The sequence below is a fragment of the Oryzias latipes genome, chromosome 21 (genome assembly GCF_053564925.1).
Source record: "Oryzias latipes strain Hd-rR chromosome 21, Olatipes_Hd-rR_3.1".
NCBI lineage: Eukaryota > Metazoa > Chordata > Actinopteri > Beloniformes > Adrianichthyidae > Oryzias > Oryzias latipes.
The window spans coordinates 8,185,106-8,209,103 of record NC_136257.1 but is presented as its reverse complement, the minus strand read 5'-3'; the positions used below and the strand labels follow the sequence as shown (position 1 = coordinate 8,209,103).

Genomic DNA, 23,998 nt, shown 5'->3' with positions numbered 1-23,998 from the left:
ATCCTCTGCTCTTTAGTTTTACATAAAGTCAACATTTGAGGTGTGGAAATAAAATGCATGGATGGCTGATCGTCCTGTGAGCGAACTTGTGTTTTTTTGGCCCCTTTTTTTTTTTTAATTTGCTGCGAATGCACTTTCTGAAGTGTAGATGTAGTAAAGTTTAAACTGTAAAGTTTAAAGCTTTATGTCATCCTGGGTGATTAGCGGAATAGATAATACAAACGTAGACAGAACTATGGGCCTTCCTCAATACTGATGACACAACAATGTCTGAATTTTAGTTAAATTGTATTTTCTTTTGTCAGTTTTAAGGTATTTCCACCACAAGAGGGTTTTTCTTTCAGTAACCAACAATTTTGTCCATGTGTGTCATTTATTGTTTGTTCTGAAACATTTTGTGCTGGAACATTGGCCTTGGTTATCTAAAAAGAACAAACAGTCCTTTTTGAAAATTTAATTAATTTTTTTACTGAAGAAAAGTTGAGGGACATATCACAAGGACTCTTAAAACTGTCAGTTTTATTACTTGACTTGAAACACTCAAACTAAAATTATTTTTCACAAAAATGTTTTGGGGAGTTTGTGATTTCCGTGGTACCTTGGGGTCAAATTATTTGGCACACATTTGTTTTCCTTACGCATTTCTGATTTTTAAAGTTTTGTTGCACATTTCTAAAACTTCATATATATATTAAATGTATTATCATGAATAAAAATATTTTTTTTTACACATGAATGTCAAAATAAGCTAAATAGGAACAAATATGTTATTTAAAAACATGATATCAATTGTGGCTAAATGAGTTGTCTGATTACATTTTGCATTTTTTCCAAACACAAACACGCTATTAATGAAAAATATATATCATGTTGTTTAAGCAAATGTGGTGTGTATTAACTGTTTAAAGACCCACTCTGATGAAAATTTAGTTATATATTTGTTATATATATATATATATATATATATATATATATATATATATATATATATAAAATGAAGTTCGAAATTTAATTTCTGACCTTTTCTATATTCAAATTGTTGTGACTCAGACAAAAAATGCAGTTGGGAAAAACCTGTAGCAGTGACGTATGAGCTACAATCGGCAGGCCACAAGCTCCCTGCTCCACTCCATTCTGATGCGTCCACTTGCAGACAAATAGATCCATGAACGTCTTTGTTGTCCTCGTTTGAGCTGGCATCCGGCTCAAAACTGTTCAGTTGGATAACTCCAATATTGCTCACTATTTTTGTTGCATCACTAATCTTAGGTTGGGGGTGTGAGGGGCTGTAAGCTAGAGAGTGGGAGAGCTTGAACAAAGGTATGATTGGAAATAAGGGAAGGTTTACTCCACGCCAACAGTACCGCCCACAACTCGGAGGCGAATTTCTAATGAACTACAGCTGCTCTGCTGAAACTGTCCTAGAAAACAACAGTTGTTTTTTATTGTTACTTTACCCTAAAACGGCATTATTAAAAGTAAAAGACTCCTTGGATCACTTTTAAAATAGATCAAATGAACGACTGGAGTGGGACATCAAGCAACGCTGTTCTTTTAGCCCCCTTGTCTTTGATGCCTTTAAGTTTTTTCTGTTCAGACAGAAATTACTATTAAAAAAAACTGGTTTTATCTGTGATTTAGAACATTTTCCAAAAAGTTCAATTTAAACGGACTCTAAGTAACTATAATGACTTTAACCATTACCAGGACATGGGGCAGGAATAGATGAAAGTCTTGAAAGTTAATAATTTAAACTTAGATAAGTGAATTTAAATTATCCTCTTAACACTTGGCTCTCTTCTTTAATGCAGTTTACCACAATGTTTCTACAGATATGTAGAAACATTGTGGTAAACTGACTGATGGTGGCCAGAACAGGTCTCAACAAGTTTTTAAAATGAAAACAAAAACAGTCACACTTCCTTCTGGGGACAACTTTAAATTCTTTACAAGTTCTCTATCATTAATGTTGTTTCATTTAGCTACAAAACGGATGACACTTTAAACATATACAATAAGATTACCGTCATTCTTTAACGACTTAGTTGTCAGTTTGGCAGTAAACCTTCTCTGTGAGACATTTGACTTTCTGACTTGTCTAAAAAAATCTTGTGAAAGGGCTTTTTGATATGGATCATTAGATTACAGCTAAGTGAGTTAATGTCAGATTGAAACTCACAGGAGTTTTTCAAAGAATCCATGTGCACAACAACAAGCATGTTATTGTTTAATGAGAAAGTTACCAAAAACAAGAAGTATACCAAACTTTAGGATAAAACATCTTAATACTTGACTTTTGTTGTTTGCTGTAGGAATTTTCAGGCAGCGTTGTAACCCGCTTGTGTATGTGCCGTGTTGTTGCTGTGCTGAATTCAGTGGTTTTCTGTGCATTGATTAATGTAAATGACACATTTATACATTGGAGAAATCAGACTAAATAAATGTGTAATGAAGTCCTCACATGTGGCAGATCCAAGTGCTGTTGTTGCAGAGACGAGATTTTATCAGAGTGCAAAACTTTGATGATCTCTGCTGGTTAACGTGTTCTCCTAAACACGCTTTGGGGACAACTTCAGACTTTTTAGCCTGTTAGCATCTAAGCAAGTTTATTGGGCATCTCACTGTGCAGAGTACAGTCAATCTAAATGAGAAATTCCCTCATCATTGTATGGATTTGCGATGCCATTCATGTGTTTAAAAGAATATCCAGAAATCAGGGTTGAGGATAAAAATACATTTTGAAAGTAAAGTAAAATTAAATTCAATTAAGTATAACAACTAAAAATGTGTGAAGTCAAAATAAATGCATCAATTGCACTTTTCTGAACAAGATGTTGCTCATGTTGGTAATGATTTAGTGTTTTTTTTTTTTTTGGTTTGTTATTTTTGAGGGGAAAAAACTGTCCTTTAGTCTGTAAAAAGCATGGCTGTGGTTAAAGTATCAACATGACAATTACTCATTTGTTTCTTTTTGAATGTATAGAGGAAAAACTATGTTTAAGCTTTTTCTGAAAGGCAAATCAAAGAACATTTTGAATCAGAAATGAGAAAATTATTGTAAGGATGGTTTTTGCTTTAGCAAAAAAAAAACAGTTTATAATAGAAAACCAAATGCTCTAAAAAGGTTAAGTAATTGAAAAAGTTAAAGCCGCTGCATTTTTTCTCTCACTTTCATCCATATATATATATATATATATATATATATATATATATATATATATATAAAGTTTAATTCATTTATTTTCTAATTGCAGCAAATCACCTTCAGAATAAAAGTAACATGGTTCAGTCTAGGTAAGTTGACCTTGACATTCCAGCTGCTTCCACGCTTGTCCATGGATGTAAATGTTTTTGCTTGTGTGCAGTTTTGATGTGGCGGATCACAGAAGGAGTCGGTACAGAACAAAGGGGAGTATGAACTCTACAGGGTCCGGGAAGAGCAGCACAGTTTCCAGGTTAGCACACTCTGATGAGACTTGGTGGAAGTGTCTGCGGGATCAGAAAACTCAGACAAAGTCATCATATAATTGCTGTGGCCTTTTTTAGTTTAGGAACATAAAGTTAACATTCTTGGGAGATCACAGCTAGCTTAGTACTTCTAGTCTTTCATGCAACATTTCTATGTTCTTTACTTTTTTTCCACATAGTTCCTTATTTATTTTTAATTCATACATGCAAAACCTGTATTGTCCTTTTTTTAAATTATAACTAAGACCAGAACTTTAAATTAAAATGTCTTTTTTGTGTGGTCAAATGTTGCATTTTCTGAGCAGTAAACCTAAAAGTTAAAATTGATAAATTGTTAACCATGTCAGCAATACTTCAAAAATGCATCTTTGAGCCCAAATGAGACGATTATTAAAATATAATCTGGATGTAAACCCAGGTTGTCCTCTTCAGGAAATGTTGTTAAGAACTGAAAGAGGCTACGCAAAATTGAATTTATTTATTCCAGGATATAGTCTCCCCACAATTTAGTTCCCCCCCCCCCCCCCCCATCAACCTTAAATTAGTTAAAGAATGAACCACGGTTTGATAAAAAAAAAACCTTTTTTATCAAATTATCAATACAGCAGTGGGGATGACTTTAATTAGAGCTATTAGGAGTTTCAACTTCACTTTAGTTTGTCCTGTTGGAACAGCTACAATAGTCTGTTGTTGTTCATATTTATGTATCTATGTTATTCATCAGTATAATTGAATCCTAAGAGTTCTTGATTGTCTCATTGATAGATTGGTTAGCATAAGATAGTATCAGTTTATCTGATGCCTTCTTTACAAACTCTTGTGTTATTTGGTCTAAAGTGAACCAACTTTGACCTTTTGACCTCTCTAATCGTAAAGCAGCATTTCTGCAGGTCAGGAATCCTTAAGGCTGCACTTCAGAGCTGAGTCATTGACAGGCTGATGGACTGCTCACTATCAGATTTGCTGAATGGCTGTGGCTTCCTCGCTGAAGAACCAAAGTGTTCACAGAACAGCCAGTGGAAATCTACGCAGTATTTCAACTTACTAACTCTTATTGCTGCATAGACACCAGGCAAGAATATGAATGTGATCATATGGTTTTCACACTGGACTGTCTCTACCCAACACTAGCACATGCAAGTGTTGGAAGAGGCTTAGTGTGAAATGTCCACGTGGTGCAAATCTTACAAATCTTTATACAGGATTTCTCTTTCACAGCTCTTTTTCGACATATGAAAGACTTGGTGTCCTATAATTCCTGCCTGGCACAAATCGCAATTATTAATTTCTCCTTCATGATTGCTTTTTAACCAGTTGACACTTCGATGTTTTGAAAAGGATGACATCCATACGCCACTTGGTCAAGGTTCAGCCTGGTTTAACTTTTGACGTGCGTTAAATGGCCGTGCATTTTGCAGGTAGAGTCTGGTTCTTATGGAAGCGATTCTGTAGCATAATTAAAAATAAAAGTCAAAACCAGAAATGCTTTTTCATTTTCAAAATGAAGCTGGTATTTTTTTTGACTCAAAATTAAAATGAAAAAGCAATCTGCCAAAATGCTTTTTGCTTCTCTTCTTCAACATTGATTATTCGCGGGGCTTTCCGCTCCGCTATGCGAAGCCAGTCCGAAGAAAAAAAGCTTGTCGGGGGGTTCGACGAACCGCGGTGTGTCCGCAGAAAGCGGAAATGCTGCTATGTTGTCCTGAGAAGCTGTGTAAAATCATCACAAACACACAACCATCGCAAAGCCCTCTTCTCTGCCGCTAACACAAAGCAACACTGCTCCTAGCATGTGTCTCTTAGCAGCCGGACACACGGAGATAACACTGACATCATCGCCCCGCCTCCCAGCTGGAAATGCTTATTCGAATTGAGACATGCGACAGTTTTTGCAGGGTGGATGTTAAAATGAATATGCAATCCCCTCTTTGTATTTTCATTTTGATTATGACACAGAATAAGCGGTTTTTAAGTATTGATTTTTCATTTTCATTTTGAGTCAAGAAATGCAGCTTCATTTTGAAAATGAAAAAACATTTCTGTTAATCCAGTTTAATTGTCAAATTAGACATTTCTAAATGAATTTTGCTACACATTTACCTGATAGTGACAGAATAAGCAGTGTTGAAGAAGGAAATGGAAAAGCATTTTGGCGGATTGATTTTTCATTTTCATTTCTGGTTTTGACTATTATTTGTAATTATGCTACAGAATCGATTCCATAGATGCTACGCGTGGATTGTGAGAGGATTCCTGAAACGTGCATATATGTGCGTTTACATAGACTTTCGTTGAATGCTGTTGCTCAAATGCTCTGTGTGAATATAGACTTTTTCAAGAGATATTCAACCCAGCTGATTGACTTCTGGATTTTATGTCTCTGTGCAGCATTTCAGAGTTACTGGAACTATATGAAGAAGACCCTATAATTACCCTCTTAAATCTGGGATTTGGTCAAGAAGAACCGGACCTGTCCATGAGAGTTCCCTCCAGGTTCCTCAACAGTGCATCCTCAGCACGAGGCATCGACACGAAGGTGCTTTAAACTAATGTTTTGTTCTTTAGAAAATCTAATGTTTGTTTCACCTAATCAGTTAGTGTGATGGCTGCATGGTGGCGCAGTGATTAGCGCTCTTGCCTCACAGCAAGAAGGCCCCCGGTTCAAGTCCCAGCAGGGCGACCTGTCAAGGGGTGCCCCCTGCCTTCGCCCACAAGTGGCCGGGATAGGCCAAGAAGATGAATAAATGAGTTGGTGTGATACTTGCAGCCTTTTTAAAAGTGTAGATATTTGCTTGTGTGTTTGCAATTAAAAGGTTGACAAGTAGATATAAAGCTGAATAAAATATGTCAAAAATTCCTTGTTTAGTTTATAGAAGCATTTATGCATTCCAGATGTATAATAGCTTTACCTTCAAACAGGAAAATAACTTCTTTTCATGTTATTGGGAAAAGTGTTTTATGGGTCGTTGAACCTATTGAATTGGGTTTAAATTGAATTGATTACATTTGAATACATGATTAATCTTTTTTGGCTAAGCTCCAAAATGACATTTTGCTCCAGTGTTCAGCTATGTGATTGAGCAGGTGCACTTGAGCAATAATACAAACATCATTGCATGTTATAGCAATGGTTTTAATGTATTTTTCCACAGATTCTTATTTTTTTCTTCCTTTTTTAGAGAGTCAAGAGATGCTTATATTTGCTGAGAACGTTCGGTTTGCTTCTTTGCAGATGATGTGGTCTTTTCTTCTCAGCTGAGCATAGATTGATAGCAGACATGGAAAGGTTTGCAGCAACATCTGCTCCAATTCTGAGTCTTGGTCATTGACTGTAAACACAACGGAGAGCTCAACCCCTCCCTTCTCGTGTTCCCCAATAGGAAGTACCATTGCTTCCTGATACGTGCACTGCCATGTTGAAACCAGTCGACAGTGATTGGTCCGAGTTGCTCGGAGTCATTGTATCTATGGCAACGACTGTCGCCGTTGCCATAGATCAATCACTGTTGACTGGTTTCAACATGGTGGCGCCCGTATCGGGAAGCCACGGTGAGGAACTTTGCCACATTGGCATTTTCTATGGGTGATGTCACACCTTGATTCATCCATTGTTTTTACAGTCCATGGTCTTGGTTATAAAAAAAAGGTGGATCATCACATTTTGGCTGGGGTTGAATAACTGCAGAGGAATTCTATTATTTCAGGTCTTGATCAACAGAATATAATTAGGTTTATCTCAGAGTGGTGTGAAGTCCCTCCTGATTTGCTGGTTTAAAAATTTCAATATTAGTTTTAAATAGAGACTTAGATTTTATTGAGGGACACTAAAAGAAAGCATTTTCACAATTTGAAAATCTGATTACCTGGGCCTTTTGAGTCCATTAAAATTGTAAAACAAAAGTAGCATAATAGAGGACCTTACACAAAATATAAACCCTGACTTCTCCATTCTCTGAATTAAGTGGGCATAAACGCTAAATTTTAAACCATAACAGTAATATTTGACATTTTTCTGAATGTTTTTAGGATTGCAGGTCTTTGCAAAAAAAATGCTATGATTAAGAGATTGACAACTGAAAAGGAGAAAAAACTATGCCAACATTTCTTTGTTTGCTTTTAATTTCACATTCAGGCTTTCCAGATGTAAAATGGCTCAAACTTCTACCACAAAAACAGACTTTTGTTTTTTCCCTTTTCATTCTTCTGTGAAACGTCTTAACAGCTGTTAAATCTATTGCATTAGGACATGGCAGGGTGGTCCTCAATGGTGACGTTAACCTTTTTAGACCTGAGTTTAACAAACGTTTTTAAACAATATAAAGAAAAATATATTACACAATAAAGAGTTTTGATACCACAATGGGAAAAAAATATAGCAAATTTACGTTTGTGTCTTTTGTTTGCTTTTTTCTTGGTAATTGACCTTTTCAAGTGTTGTTTTTGCTTAACTACTTCCACATTGTGCATCTAAAAATAAGCCTGTTCTCCAACTGAACTCTGCAGGTTTTTCTTTAAATGGGACTAGTTTTCATGACAGTTAGGCAAAAAATGTACCCATTTTGTGGCTCAGTATGCATAGAACCACTCATTTTCCACTACTGTGTCAAACCTTGAACAGTCACATTTAGACATTTGGATCCTTCTTTAGTTACTCTTTCCTGATTTATGCAGCCCACCCACCTCTCTTTGGAGTTTTGTTTTGTTCTCCTTATGTTAGTCCTGTGAAAGGCGCTCATAAATACAATGTATTATTACTATTAAATGTTAAGAAGTCCCTCGAGAGCCGTTTTATACACAGGGACTGGTTATAATCAAACATGACAGCAAAAAAAAAAAAAAGCATATTTTACACCCTAAGCAGACACAAAAGGATTGTAGTGGATTCTTTTAAGGATTTCATGTATTAACACTTTCCAGAAGTAAATGAATATATGCATTGAGTGTTATAATATGTTAAATAAAAATGTTAAAATACAATTTTCTTTATTTAATTTCATGTTCACAGGTCTACCTGGCAGCACAGCAGCAGCGAATGGAAATGGAGAACCCTAACTACGCTCTAACAAGTATGTACTTTTTTAATAAACATTTATGTGTCGACTCCTGTGCTGCAGCAGTTGGCTGCTGACCCGCTCAAAAAGTTAGTTAGTAAAAAAAAATACTCAGAGGTTTGCGTTCTAAAACTTTAGAACAGGGAGCCTGTTCTGTTCCTAGTGCTATTGTGTGGTCCTTTGTGGGGTCCTTCAGCTTTTTTTTTAGCTGTTCTGCCAACTGCCTGTACAACACTGCCAACAAGAACAAAGATCCGTTTGTCCCACAAAAACACACAATCACTCATGCAGACACACTTGCATATGCAGTTCTGCTCTCCTAACATCCTGGCCTCTTTTTGCTTTCCAAAGCGGCGTCCACACAGGCTCGCTAATTGAGGATGCAGACACGCTCAAACTTGCACAGAAGATTCTCCTCTTCTTGACACTTAAACCGTTTTAGTGATGTAACGGACCTTTTCGTGTGAGATCATGAATCACTGCCCAGCGGAAAGTACAATACTCTAAACCCAACCTTTTTAGAGCCACGGGCAATATTTTTACCGACCGGCCCGGACTGAAGCGTTTCCTCACTGACTCTTCCCTGCGAAAAAAACTTTCCAAAAACTTTTGTTTTTTGTTAACCTTGCTAGCTTGGGGGTTTCAATACAGCGGTCGGCGAAGCCGCTTTTAGAAAGTAGCGGATGTCTTTTTGTCACGTCGGATGTGTTGGGGAGAATTTAGTAGTTTTTCAAAAAATAAAACTTGTTGACCAACGTTTTGTGTGATGCCACATTGCATACATCCGTTTCACTGTTGTATGCTTTGCCACGCTCCAGATAACATTTAGTGTTCTAACTGTAACTGAGCTGTTGCACTTCAGGATAGTTTTAAGAAACTTTTCCAAAATAGTTTCATTATGTTTTTTTTTTTTTGCCCTATTAGCAGGGATTGATAGCAGACATGGAAAAGTTTGCAGCAACATCCGCTTGTAATGTATTGAGTCTCAGTCAGAAAAAAGTGGATTGTCACCTTTTGCTTGAGATTGAATTACTGTGGAGGAGTTTGTTTACAAGCTTTTGTAGAGCAGCAGAATATCTGGCTGATCAGGTGGATAACGGCAGTGTTTGCTGTTATTAAGAAGTGCAGATGCTCGGACAAATGCTTCTGAAAAGCTTCTGTGACTTGCTTCTTTTGAAAGGGGGTCACTTTTGGCAGTGAAGCTATCCATTTTCCGCTGTTTAAAATGTTCTTCCCCTTTAAGACTCCAAACAAAGGTGTAATTAAGAAACCATCAACAAACAATAGTGGGTATTTCTCACATTTTTGATGAGCTAATTCATAAATTAACACAATAGAGCTAGAAACCTGGGTCTTTTGTGTCCATTAAAATTTGGAAAATAGGAAAGAGGACCCCATAGAGAATGAAAACCCTTACATCTTATGTTTTTGGGGATAAACGCCTAATCTGGATGTGGCTGTAGAGCAGTGGATTTAGAAACTATATATCAGCTACTTAGTAAGGGGTTCATTTCTATGGATTTAAAGTTATTCTGTCCTTGGGTGAGACGCCTAACCCCACTTTGCCTTCAGAAATAGTAGTCAGTTACTTCAGATTAAAGTACCTGCTAAATAAATGTAATAAACGACAAAAAAATGCATAAAGTGAGTGAAGCTTTTATGGCGTGCTGCTTTTTAGGACCTGGATGCAAAACATTAAAAGTACCACAATGTCAAAGGTATCCCAGCTGACCTAATAAAAGTTTGATTGAAAAACTGTCTTTAGAGATGGAGCTGCTCCTTGAATATTAAGACCTGCTTGTGGTCCCTGGAAGCTTTCTTCCTTTTTTCCAGGACATTCTGGTGTTCTTCCACTGGTTCCCTGGAACCCAAACACGTGTGTGTCAGTGTTGTTGTTGTTCCTTATGTAAGATCTGTTCTCACCATAAAAAAAAACCTCTCCTGGGATGTGAAGGGGAAAAAAAGGACTGGGTATGTGTCTTTTTCGCTTCTCCCTCTCTTCCTGTTATAGGATCCTCAGTGTGAGCATTAATGCTGTGTCAGCAGTCAGCCGGAAACACACTTGTGCAGCATTACCAGCATCAGCCGGCTGCTGTTACAAGATTTGTGTCTAAAATGTCTCTGACGTCAGAATCTGCAGTTTTTTTCTATGATTCCTTTTTTTTTATTTTATTTTTTTACTTTTTTCAGGCTTAATTAACAAAGTAAAATATATACCAACTCAATGTTACCACCTTTCTGGTCAAATTCTTTCATATTTAGTCCAAACTCAGAGACTTTATGGCCGTACTGAAGTCATCTTTGTGTCCCATCAATATTCTAAATGTCAACAGTTACATTTTGTTTAGTTTAAAGTTGGCATGAATATCTTTTTATTTTATTTTACGCTTTCTTAGTGATAAAGGAAACAATAATACAAAGATTGAATTACTTTAAGTGAAAGAGAATACGAGCAAACTAATACATTGATTTTGTCAATCTTTTTTTCTCATTCACTGCTTTTGGTGTTTTTTTTTTCAACATGGTTCTTGTGGAATTTTTCCCATAAAAATTAAGTTTCAAATTGCATTTCTGAGTATTACTTGATTCAAATTGTTGTGTATCAGGACCAGACAAGAAAAATTACATTTGAAAAAGATTGTAGCTGTGACGTGACTCTTTGCACTCTGCTCTGCTCCATTCTGATGCATCCACTTGCAGACCAGTAAACCCACGTACGTCTTTGTTTTCCTCGTCTGAGCTGGTACCTGGCTCAAAAACTGTAGGGCTGGATAGCTCCAATCACGCTCCAATCACGTTCACTATCTTAATTGCACCCGTCATGTTAGGTTGGGGTTGTGAGGTGCAGTAAGCTAGTGGGGGAGAGTGTTAACAGATGGATGACGGGAAGTAGGGGCGGTCTTACGTCGTGCCAACAGATTTCAGATGAACTACTGCCACCTAGAAACTATGCCCTATTTTGGCATAATCGTAATAAAAAGGGAACAATCAAAAGACGATCAATGTGGGACTTTAAAAGATTTTGCTTGCAGTTACAATTGTATTGTATCTTAGTGTTTACGTTGAAGCATATACTTATATCATAAAAACAAATAAGGTCTTTGCCTTTTATATACTGCTTGGTTAGCGGTTAGTTGGTCCAGGCGTTTTAAGCCTTGATGAAGACTATATTTGTTCTTGTCTCCCATGTTTCCTGGGTGCCATTGTTATGCTTTTTCCCCCATTTTTAGTTTGTCAGCACTCACAAAATTGTGAATTTATTAACATTAGATAGTTGTCAGTACCCCATCAAAAATCAAATAAATTCATCATATACTGTCAAAACATCGAGAACAGATATGAACGTTTTTTTCCTCCTATAACAGGTTGTCTGAGGTCAGAAAAATATGTGACAGAGAGCTGCTCTGCTGAGTTTCAGGTGTCACTAAAGTAAATCACAAGGCATTCACAAAAGACAAACGTCTGGCTTTCATAACCGGCTGACAAGTATTTACACAGCCAGGGATGGAGGAGAGGACAGGAGGACGAGGAAGGAGAAAAAGTTGGAAGGCATGCAAGTCATTATCCTGTTAGAGATGACACTCGGGGTGGGTTTTCCTCAACAGGAGGAGAAAGGAGGAAGGGAGGAGCCACTCTGATATTTAACCCTAGCTCTAATGTGTTCTTTTATATCTTAAAGTCATTAAGTCCTATCCTTGTTTACTTTTAAAAATATATATGTAGTGGCCTACTTGTTAAATTCATTTTCTGAAAAATGCTACAACTGTATTTAAGATCTTACCCCACTGTTAACATCCTGTCATGACTCATTTCTGGTGGAGCTCATCCTGATAAGTGGTCATGCTCATAAATGCTTTTTTTTTATCATGCAAGTGACAGATGGCAGAAAAAATAACTCACATTTTTTTTTGTTTCTTGTAAAAACTTTTTTTCCCCCACTTCATTTAAGTCTCTTTTGTTGCTTTTGTTTCACCCGCAATGATGGCAGCTTTACATCTTTTGCAAATGTTACTCAAACATATTTGAGTTGAGTGGAAAGTTCAAAAGGAATTTTTGTCACCATGCCTCAACAGGCATTTTTAATGTTAAAATCGTTTATTTTGCTGGGGTCGAACCAACTAGTTTGAGCTTTTTTGGAGCAGATATTTTCCACCCCAGCTTAGTTTTCTGTCACCAAGTTTATTCAGGGAATCACTTTCAACAACTTTTCTGAACAGACGATCAGCTCCGTCTCCAGGCTAATAGATGTGGGGTTCCAGTCCTGTAGAGCAGTGAGGGGAATCTGAGAAGACAGTGGTCTCCTGAACTATTTAGCAAGATTTGGAAAAATTTTGATGCTGAGGCTGCAGAATCCTTTTGCACCAACAGCCTGAACATATCAACCATTTACCTCGTTGTGCTCATAGGAACATTTTTGCACATTTCTAAGTCTTAATAACAAAACGTCATAGCTTGAATTCCACGATAACAGTCAGTCAGTTATAGTATTTTTATTGGTCGCTAACAGCAAGGAAACAAGCCACATTTAAAAGCATCATAAGCACACCTCTTAGTTGCAGTTGAACTGACTTTACCAGAAACATTTTTCAGAAATTTGGGAGCAAATGCAGTGTTTTTACAGCAGTTTGGTAGAAAACTAAAGTAAGCAAGTAGTGCCACTTAGTTGGCACTCTTCCCTGTGTTTGTGTTTTATATTGAGCTTTCGGTTTTGTTTTAGAAGCGTTGCTCTTGTTGACTTTTCTCTTTGTTTTCTGCCTTTCTCAGGTCGTTTCCGTCAGATTCAGGTCTTGACAACAGTTGCTAATGAATTCATCAACCTTTACGGTCAGGTCTCTGGACAGCCAGTTCAACAAATCAGCATGCCAGAACAAGGTGATCGTAGAAGCTATGTTAGAAAACAAGACAACTGTGGAGAACGCATATGCTTAAGGGCTGGGATAGAGAAACACTAGCGTCAATTAACTTAAAAAACACTTACTTGACACTCGCTGTTAGAAATATTGGGTACACCCTGGATCAGGGGTGTCAGAGTCCAGGCCAGTGCCCAACATGTTTTCCAACCAACCTGCCATTGAAGCTCCTTATTGGGAAAAACACACCGGATCCAAGTAATCAGCAGCAGATAAGGCAGGATTTCAGGGAAACAAGTAGGAGGCCTGGAGTTTGACACCCTTGCCCTGGATGATTCACCTGTCCATCGTAGGGACACACATTCACACCTAAGGATAACTTTAGATTCACCAATCAATCTATGAACCACGAGTTTGGAGGAAGCAGGAGTGAGAAAACGGAGAACATGCAAACTCCACACAGAAAGGACACACCAGGAATTTGAACCAGGACCTTCTCACTAACCACCACACAACTAAATGAGCTCTGGTTCTTACACTGCATTTGAAGTCAGCTGACAGCATCACCGGAGGATAAGGTGATGTTTTTTTTAAATCTGATCGCTGTCCCGTGTCTCTGTCAGGTGGTGTGGGGAGAGAATCAGCAGGAGGAGTCGAGGCTCCTCCTCCTCTCAAGAAGATGAACTCTGCAAAAACCGCTGCCAAATTATTCCGCAAGTTGAGCAAACAAAGCTTGATTCAGAGTCCCACCAAACCTGAAGAACCTAATTCAACTGTACAGCCCCTGCAGCTAAATGAACAGCAGACCCCCCCCAATCACGCACTCGCCAACGGTCACACACGAAGCGCTCCGGCACAGGAGGGTAAAGTCACTGTCCTTCCAACAGTTCAAGAGAAAACCAGCGGGAGTGAAGAGGGAGATCAATTGATGGACACCAGGTAGCCATTAAACATTATTCAACCACTTTGTAGCAACAAAGCAACTTTAAGTTCAGCAATGATTAAAAGAAAACACTTCCTTTTAAAGCATATCTTCACTATGAGATGAGTTAGTAAAGACTTCACTTTATTAACTGCCAGAATCCACATTTAGCAGATGAAAACAGACAAAAAGAAGTGTGCTATAAAAATCATTTTAATAATATGAATATCAATCATCTATTGAAGTAAAAATGTAGCGAATATGCAGATGTGCCAAAAAGTGACCATGGTCAGAGGAAATAAAGTTTCCCCTTTTTTTTTGTCCACTCATATTCAAAGCAGCTATTTTGAGAGTGCATGCGATCTGTAGTAAATGTGACTGTCTCCCTTTTATTTCTGTTCTGCCGTGGCTCACAAACATCCTCTTATCAGCCCTGAACAGAGCAGCACAGCACCGGAGCATCAACTGGAGTCTCCGAACCCTCAGTCAGTCCACCACAGAGCAGACGTGAATGAACCTCAACCGGCCTTGGAGGAGAACAGCTCCTCCTTTTCTACAGAGGAAGATCCCTCCACGCTGGTGCCGCCTCAGGCGGACAAAGGATGTTCAAACACCACAGACTCTTTTGAAATAGAGGAGGTAAGGCTTTTGTCTGGGTTGATTTTATTCTGGCATCGCAGGAAAGCTTCTTCCTGCTCAGCTAACACGATGTTAATGCTGATTCCTTTAACTTTAATCTTTTTCTTACTCAGTCATATTATGCAAGCTGTTTATTACTCTGTGGTCAGAAGGCATTTCAAAGTGTCTAGTCTGATTTACGCAGATAAAGGCGAAATCCTCTGTTCTTTACATCAGAACACTGAGTGAAGGGGGAATTAATTTTCTGACAAAAAAGTCGAAAGAGATGACAAAAAGAAAGAGATCAAGATGTCAGAATAAAAAAAACAATTAACTTCATAGTTCTGCAGCAATGGATCTGAATTTAGCTTTAAACCTGTCTGATCCATTTATTTATTGAAAAAATGTTCAATCAAATTGTTTAATGTTCTCCTTTGCATTTTAGATTTCTGCTACCGAGAAGGAGGCTGTGACATCCAAACACAACGGTGAGCTCAGATTCATTTGTTTTCTACTATTCAGTTACAGACATCCCTCAAATAAATGACTGGATTTTAACCCAGATTGGTATGGATACAAGTTTGAGTATTTATGATGTCACTGCGTCACAAACCACCCCCAAAGTCTGTGCCGACTTAACATATGTAAAAAGAGCTGTGTTGTCTATTAAATTCTCTTTTTAGTCTGCCATCTGCAGGACACAAAAAGAATAATATTATATATCTTTTAATACTTGTAATATTTCTGTCTTCTAGAGTTCTCACGATCGGAGAGTCAACAATCTGACAGCAGTGGATTTGTGGAATTCAAAAAGGTTTGTTTTTGGAACTCTGTAGATGTTTTTATTCTCCTCATGTTGTTAAATTACTGATGAGCAGCTTTCATTTCTTAAAATAATTTCTTGAAACTTATGTATGATTTGGAATGGAATTCATTCTAAAAGATCATCAGTATATTTTTGTTAGTGGACTGGGTTTTCTGTGGTATTTCAGTTCCTTTTCCATCCTTTTCATTTAAATTTATCTCTTTTTACCTACAGGAGCGTTCAGACAGCCACGACAGCGAGACAACGGTGACATCTCAGCCTTCACAAGACGTCAGCACACCCCACGCACTGGACCAACCAGCTTTTGATTTGCCCTCAGCCCATCAGGCCATAAATCCTGATGAAAGTAGCAACTCAAGACAAGAGGCTGCAGGTGACGGCTCCTCAGAACAGATTCTACATCAACTCCCCGTGAGCACAGTTCATCCAGAGATATCAGAATTGGAAAAAACTGAAGGCAAGGACAAAAGTCACACAGAAATGGATTCTTCCCAGAGCACACCTGGGTTTGAAAAGGAACCACAACCGGAATTAGAAACCAGAGAGAATCTGCCTGTTTGTTCACAAGAACCACAGCACACAGAGAACTCTATTCAGAATGTGACGGACAAAGAGCTATCAATACCGGAAGCTGAAGATGAGACTAATTTAGAGCCAAGAACATCTGAGGAGTCTCCTCAGCCTCATCTTGAGGGACCACTCTCTCCCATTGTCTGTGCCTTGAATCGTGTCAAACAGCGCCTGAAAACCAGCAGCAGCCCCTCTCAACATGCAGCATTAAGACGAGGAAGACGAGGGTTCCCTTTGCAGAGATCCTCATCCTTGCCTTCTTCCTTCATCTCGCCGTCCAGAGTTGTGTCCTCTGTCAGAATCCAGCTTGGACAAGGCCAAGCATTTTGCACTCCTCCTAGTTACTCCTACAAATGTGTTCCAGAGACTCCAGAGGAAGAAGAGGTGCCCAATAACAAGAAGGAGACGAAGGATGGTAAAAGTAACTGTGTGTCCACTCTTTATATTAACCCTGGTTTGAACAAAATCCAGTCTAGACTCTCACCTCAACGTCCAGGATCCTCCTCTTCTCTAGGCAGCATCAGCCCGTCTCCTGTTTTGTGTAAAAGAGGTGACACTCTGAGTGTTCCAGAGTTTTTGTCCGGTCAGCAGCCCAGACTGTCCCAGGAGGCTCAGAGCACCTACCCAAACCATCAAAGCGGGAGTCAAGGACAATCAGTGTTTCCAAGTCCTAGTCCAGGAAGTATGAATGCTCATCCACATCCCCCTTATTATAGTCCTCCTCACTACATCAGGAAATTTTTCGACGACTATTCCAGTCAATCTAGTCTCCCCATATCAGCTACTCCCCCTCTGTCCAGGAGCCTCGTCGACTTGTACCCATCTTGTGCTTGTGGCAGTCCTTTAGGTTATCGATCTTCCCCAACACTCAACCCAAGCTACAACTATCCATGCTATACTTTGCCTTTTCGGGATCAACAACGGTATCAACCGTTCCCCCGGTACCCAACCTCTGAGCCCGGTGTCCATCCAGCTTTCACTTTACCTGCTGCTCCAGCTGCCGGCTACCACCCATCCAGCACGGAGGTGCAGCTCAGGCGGGTTCTTCATGACATCAGGGAAACAGTTCACCAACTCAGTCAGGTCAGTTCTTTTGTCGTTTCAGAGAAATTTCACATCTTCGAGTAAATTTTACAGTTTTTACATTTTTCTTTTAGCTCCTTTTGGAATTATTTTACAGATGAAAAACACTGAAGGCAAAACTGCCCTAAATGTTCCTGATGTCCCTCAGTTCTCTCAAATTTATAAAGTAAAATAATTAACTAAATCAAACGATATCTTTTTGTAATATAATGATGGTTTCAGGAAATGGAGCAAAATGCTTTAAAATGACGTGGTAGTCATTTACAGTGTTTCACAGGTTTAGTTGAGCAAACTTCTCTGATTAAATTTGACTTTCTTGAAAATGGGTCCATATACTATAATATGCTCATATATGTTTCACCAACTAAAATGCTGCACATCTCTTTAGATATCCATGTATTTACTGGGTTCTTTCTGACGATTGTCTGCTTGTTTTTCTCCATTTCTCTTCCCAATCTTGCTTCCTTCATCCTATAGACCAGAGTCAACACTCCTGACTTGTTTAGTGAACAGAGAGCTCCTTTCGGCCATCAGGTAATGATTTTTTTTATCATTTTCGAAGCTTGTTTTCTCCTTGCGATCATTTATTTGTACATGCAAACCTGTAGATCAACTGTCAGTGTTTGTTCACACACTTCCGCGTCTGTTTTAATCTCGTTCTCATACAGAATAAAGTTTTTTATTTACTTCAGTTTTTCTTTCCTGGAATAAACAGATGAAAGTTGTTGTCTGTACTTTGTTTTTAGCCTTTGGAAGAGTTTCAGCAGAAAAGGCGGAGTCTTAACGTGTTCCGCCGTCAGATGATGGACCTGGAGCTTTCAATCGTGCGACAGCAAGCTCCAGTCTACAATCACATGAGCCCTGCTGACAGGTGAGTCACAAAAAGCAAACATAGTCAGTAATCCACTCTGAGGTGGTGTTTGAAAATATGAAACAAAGTGATTATAATGTATGTTTGTCCACAGACTTGAGGCGGAGCAGCTTCAGTCTCTGAGGTCGGCGGTCCGAGAAGAACTCCAGGAACTAGAACAGCAGATGGAGGACAGACTGATGGAGCTGACACAGCACTTGTGCAGCAGAGTGAGTGCATGTCTTAATGTTCACAAAAGCCATCTGACGCTCCGGAAAGTGTTAAACACACATTTGGCCTATGGTGTTCATACTGGACAAGCAGGGAGGGGCTTCTTCTTTTTGTTTTTCCTACTGTTTGCTAGCGCATGAACGCCACCTACGGTTGGAGGAGGCTTGTTGCAAGATGTTGGAGCTGTGCAAATTTAGCAATTTTCACTTCTTCTTCCAGGTTTTTTCTTTCATAGCTTTGTTCCGATATATGAAAAACTTGGTGTCATATAATTCAAGCTGGGCACGAACCACAGTTAATAATATCTCCTTAATGATCAATTTTCGAAAAATTCAAAGTGACTCCATCAAACGCAAGAGATTTGAACAGAGAAGCCCGAAACGCACATTTCTGTTCATTTACATAGACTTTTCGTTGAAAGTGGTCGCTTGAACATGCATTGCCAAGGGCAGTGTGAACGTGACTTCAGACATTTAATCACCAAAAGACCCGCGTAGCAGTTGTCAAACTCCAGACCTCAAGGGTCAGTGTCCTACATGTTTTCCAACTAATCTGCTATTGAAGCTCCTTACTGGCTCAACACACCTTTTCCAGGTAATAAGCAGCAGGTAAGGCAGAATTTATTTAAAAAAAAAAAAGCTGCAGACTGGCATTTGAGCTCTAGAGTCTGACAACCCTGACCCATGTGTTTCACGTTTAGACTTCTATTTTGAAGTTCTTCATGACTTTAAAGCAAAGCGGATAACACAGAAACATTGTCTGTCCGCTTGTCTTCCTTAGGGTCTTCACAGGGGCAGCAGTGTTGACAGTTTTTCAACAGTGTCTGCGCTGAGAGCCATGGAGCCGGTCAGTGCACACACTGGTTATGTAACACTAACATTGTGTAGCTTAATGCTCAATATCTGACTCTGTGTCTTCCTGTCGCTTCAGATGTCTGACCTCCTCAGAGAACAGTACCTTCTACAGTCGGAACTTGGCTACAACGCCGCCAGTCCCTCCCCCGGCCCTTCAAGTCGCTCCTCCAGTCCGGTCAGAGAATTTGGAGAAGCAGGGGATGGCAAGCAGAAACAGTATCGAGCCTCCATCAATTTGACCCCGATGCCCCCTCCTCGACCTAACGCATCTACTGGGAGGGAGGAGGTGGACCAAGGAAGAGACAATGAAGGAGTAGAAGAAGAAGCAGCTTCTAAACAGGAAGGTGCTGCAGAACCACTCAAAGGGGAGAACTTTCAACAGCTTATTCGAGAGGTACCTGTAAAAACTCAATGGAAATACTGCAAACCCATTGTGTTTAGTATGTTTGAAAAGGAGGAAGCATGAAGACCAGTAAACGGAGAACCAGACCACCATGTGAAATAAGCAGTCTAAAGCTCTATGAAAGACCTAGAGATTAGATCCTAGAGAGCAAATGCTAATCACTTCTAATTTGAATTGTATTATTTTGGTGAAATCTCCCCAGAAATCTGAAGACAAACCACAAAAAGGTCATAAATAAACAAAAAAAGATTTATTGTTTTATCCACAAATGCATTTTGAATTGTCAAACCATTTACATAAAATTGGCTAATTCAGTCAAAAAAAGTCCCACTCAGATCATCTTTTAATTTTTTTTTTAAAAGCGTTCCCAGTGGTCTGTTATTATGATTATGCCATTTTTTTGGCCAAATCAAAAACCTGTCATTTCCTAGGTCATAGCATTTGCAGAGTGGCAGTAGTTTGTCGGAAATCCACCTCTGAGTTGTGGGTGGGACTGCCTTATTTTCCCATCATTCCTTTTTTTAAACTCTCTTGCGGTAGCTTTCAGCCCCTCACACGCTAAAGCCTAACATAACCAGTGCAACAAAAACGCAGGCAACATTGAAGCTATCCAGTCGTGCAGTTTTGATCCAGGTGTCAGCTCAGACGAGGAATACAAATACGTACATGGATCCATTCGGCTACCAGTGGACGCATTAGAATGGAGCGGACCAGGGAGCTTGTGGCCAACCCAGCGTACATTTTACGCAACAACTACAAGATTTTTCAAACTTTTTTTCTTCTGCTCCTGATTCACAATGAGTTGAATAAAGAAATACTCAGAAATGCAATTTTATGCTTAATTTTCTTATATGTATATGAGAAAAATGCTACAATAATATGTTAAAAACACCAAAAACATGATTTTCATTTTTAAACCTTTTGATTTGGAATCCCCCAAATAAACATATTATGTTTTGCTGTAAAAAACATAAAAAGGAGCAAATTTTTACACAAAATTTCATCGAAGTAGAGAGTCAATCTACAGTTCATTCAAAAAAGAAATAAACATGTACAACAGAAAATAATTTACCTAATTTATGTTTTTGTTAAAGAAATCCAAACAAATCAAGTTTAGTACAAGGCATAATAAAAATCTCATAGCAACAATTTCACCTAAAATAGCACCAACGATTGAACAGATTTGTAATTACATTTTAAAATGCTAATTTCACTTCCTGTCTGGAATTAATGACCTTGATATTCAAACGAATTACTGAAATAAAAAGCTACCACCTTTCTGTATCTGGTGGGGGAGCCCCTGCTTAGTTGTTCATGCAACACAGGAAAAAAATGTTGTTTGTCAAGGTAATGAGGCAAAGTGTTTTTAATTTCATTACACTATATCAAAAAGCTTTCCTATCACAGCTGATTAATCTGCTCTGACTCAATTCTTACAGATTCGAGAAAGTGTGGCACAAGAAATACGACGGGAGATCTACAGCGAACTGTTAGCTGCTGTTTCCCCGCGAGCTTCAGCCCTCTCGACCAAGCAACAACCCCTGTAGTGACGACAGTAGAACCCTACCCCTCCTTTCACTGCCAGCCTGAGTAAACACAGCTTGAGCAACACCACTGCCTGTCTCCAACACTGTAACTCTGAGGAACACTGAGGAACAACACATGTCTGTAACACTGTAGATCTGTAGCACTGAGAAAGAAGCACATGTGTCACGTACAAGAGTCTCCTCGCTCTAATCGCTCTGATGCATGCTGGGAACACAGTCCAGTTCCCAATTCCCAATGAAATTTACTTTCTAGGTTTCCGCCTTAGGAAACAGCTGTCGTCACCAATATTATCATCAAAAAAACCACTGCTGCCATTATCACCACTACTAATGACATACTAATTCATATTTTGCACCAAGACAAAAATTTAGCCGTAGATCAGATTAGGATTATATTGTAAATACTACTATTGATAAAATAATTTAACTTTTCTTGTTTTTACATCAACACACTGCTGTCTGTATAGTGTATCTTAAGGAAAAAATAATTGCCTAAAATATACGAAAAGAAGGAAATGCTACCATGTGTTCAGAAATACAAAAATAAGAGTTTAGAAAGTAGGATACTTCTTTAAATTTTCTTTTGCTGTTTTCTTAGGGGACAGATCTCTGGAGTTACAGCCTCAAATATTTCAATAGATTGAGTTTGTGCTGCTTGTGGCAGTTGAAAATGACATGAAAATCATTCAACTCTGTATTCCAAATGTATTATTATTTTAAACATGTATCCAGTATTAAAATAGTGAGTTTAAAAAAGGCACAGAAACAAAGATGCTGATTGAGAAAAACGTATCCTAAATTCTAAAACTCACAGTATTTTTTTTTTCATTCCATGATATTATCAAAACACAGAAAACAAAAATAAAAAGATAATACACGCTAGCCAATCATGATTTTTTTTAAAGTTATTTAATAAACATTAAAAACAAATCCACATATAGGTTGTATTTCTTTTGCTACAAAATCCTCATTTTAGTAGCATGGTGAAAAAAATTAGATTAAAAACCAAAAAGAGATTTAGAGCAGTAGAGGGGCTTTTTTATTACCCTTTTGCTTGTTTGCATGGCTTTTGCTGGGCATTGAATATGTTCCGTCTGCCTTTTAAAGATTTTTCCTATGCAAACTATCTAATTTCTAAATCTTCTATCTTCTAAGCACATTTCACAGTGAATCTAATATGTTATAATACACATCAGAGGTATAATGAAAAATCATCATCATCATCTTCATCATCGTGAGCCTGACCTTTCAACTTTAGCTTGACACTTTAACATATCAGGTAACCTGGGGGGGGGGGGGGGGGGGGAGCTGATGCCACCTTCAGTTTAATAGAAATCAGAAATAATTTTTAGCATGAATACCAAATGTTGCTAATTGAAACTAATTGTAAACCTGAATCAAAATCACTACTTTCATTCAATTAAAGGAAATAACTGTTTTTTAGTTTTTTATGACGATTAAACAATGAAAGTAAAAGTTTTGTAACTGCTGGAAGGTGTTTATTGTTCTGTTTCAAAACTGTTTCCTGTTTTTTATTGTGCAAAGACAGTAAGCAGCAGCCTTTGCTGTGTGGGTGCAGCAGTCTGAACCAGTCACCATGAAAAAGTTGTGTGATGTCTTAAAGCGCAGAAGCTCGGAGGTTAGAGGTTCCAGTAAGTTGTCACGGCAACAGTGATGAGGATGATGATACGATCGGAGGGAGGAGCGACAAACCTGTGTTCAATAATGTGAATTAATTTAGGTAAAGAGGCTGTTAGCTCAGTGATGATTATGTACTATGGGATTCACTCCTTTTTCTGGTCGAGCTACATTTTTAAGTCAGAAAATGAAATGCACATTTCTTTAATCTCTGTTATACATCATAATACTGTGTGAATGTTTTTTCCATACCATGCTGTTATTTTTTGAATGTATGCAGAGAGAAAACCATTTACTGGGGGAGAGAAATGTCAGCCTTTCCAAGGCACTCAGGCATCAAAACACGTTTTATGATGCTAATGTGAAAACATTTCACAGACTCTTTTATTAGAACTTAACTTTTTTTGGGAGATAACCGCTGTGTGCTGCACATGGCATGGAACGTTTGAACTATAAATCTATACTCTAAGGCTGGCTCATCAGTAATAACTAAATCTTACAGACATTGTGGTTCTCCAACATTCACCACTGGTGTAGAAAGGATCTAGATGTCTAAATATTCTCCTTCAGTCAATGTGAAAACCATTAAATAGCCTTGATCTCTGATTCTCCTCCGTGTTTTAACTTTTCCTAACTCCAGTTCTGCTGGTCCGATCCACTTTCTCTGATGAGGACTCATGTTTTACACGACACATTGGTTATTTGGTGATTATTAATTTCTTCAGTTGTTTAGCTGATGATAATTTGTATTCTGTATGGATGTGTTGTAAGTGGGGTATATAGGGAGGAGACGATCTGTAGAGAAAAGAATAATAAAAATGTATTTATTTTCTGTACAAATGTGTTTGTGTGGTTATATAAAGATAAAGCTGAAGAAGCTATGTAGATGACCCGTGAAGTCCAGTCAAACATAACATTTTATTTCGTTTTCCAAGTATAACGAAAACTGATGGGAGACTTGAATCTTTTTTTTAAAATTAAATTCCAGACTGAAATGATTGTTTTGTTCTCAATTACATTTAAACTGCAATAATAAATGAAGCTTTGATTCTGCTCTACAGGCAATAAAACCTGCCAGACCAGAACA

The 23,998-nt window shown here is 38.3% G+C and overlaps 1 protein-coding gene across 1 annotated transcript in view; it reads left to right on the top strand.

The window, feature by feature from the left end:
- The window catches only part of itprid2 (ITPR interacting domain containing 2), a 41,725-nt gene extending 17,974 nt beyond the window's left edge, over positions 1 to 23,751 (top strand). Inside the window, exons 7-22 of the mRNA XM_023950548.2 lie at positions 3,255 to 3,294; positions 3,366 to 3,455; positions 5,857 to 6,004; positions 8,474 to 8,534; positions 13,284 to 13,391; positions 13,993 to 14,308; positions 14,723 to 14,930; positions 15,355 to 15,397; positions 15,665 to 15,723; positions 15,949 to 17,388; positions 17,866 to 17,922; positions 18,135 to 18,259; positions 18,354 to 18,468; positions 19,250 to 19,315; positions 19,400 to 19,717; positions 21,166 to 23,751. Of these exons, the coding sequence (XP_023806316.1) occupies positions 3,255 to 3,294; positions 3,366 to 3,455; positions 5,857 to 6,004; positions 8,474 to 8,534; positions 13,284 to 13,391; positions 13,993 to 14,308; positions 14,723 to 14,930; positions 15,355 to 15,397; positions 15,665 to 15,723; positions 15,949 to 17,388; positions 17,866 to 17,922; positions 18,135 to 18,259; positions 18,354 to 18,468; positions 19,250 to 19,315; positions 19,400 to 19,717; positions 21,166 to 21,273 (3,302 nt within the window). The 3' untranslated portion in view covers positions 21,274 to 23,751. The remainder of the gene's footprint in view (positions 1 to 3,254; positions 3,295 to 3,365; positions 3,456 to 5,856; positions 6,005 to 8,473; positions 8,535 to 13,283; positions 13,392 to 13,992; positions 14,309 to 14,722; positions 14,931 to 15,354; positions 15,398 to 15,664; positions 15,724 to 15,948; positions 17,389 to 17,865; positions 17,923 to 18,134; positions 18,260 to 18,353; positions 18,469 to 19,249; positions 19,316 to 19,399; positions 19,718 to 21,165) is intronic.
- The last annotated feature ends 247 nt before the right edge of the window (positions 23,752 to 23,998 follow it).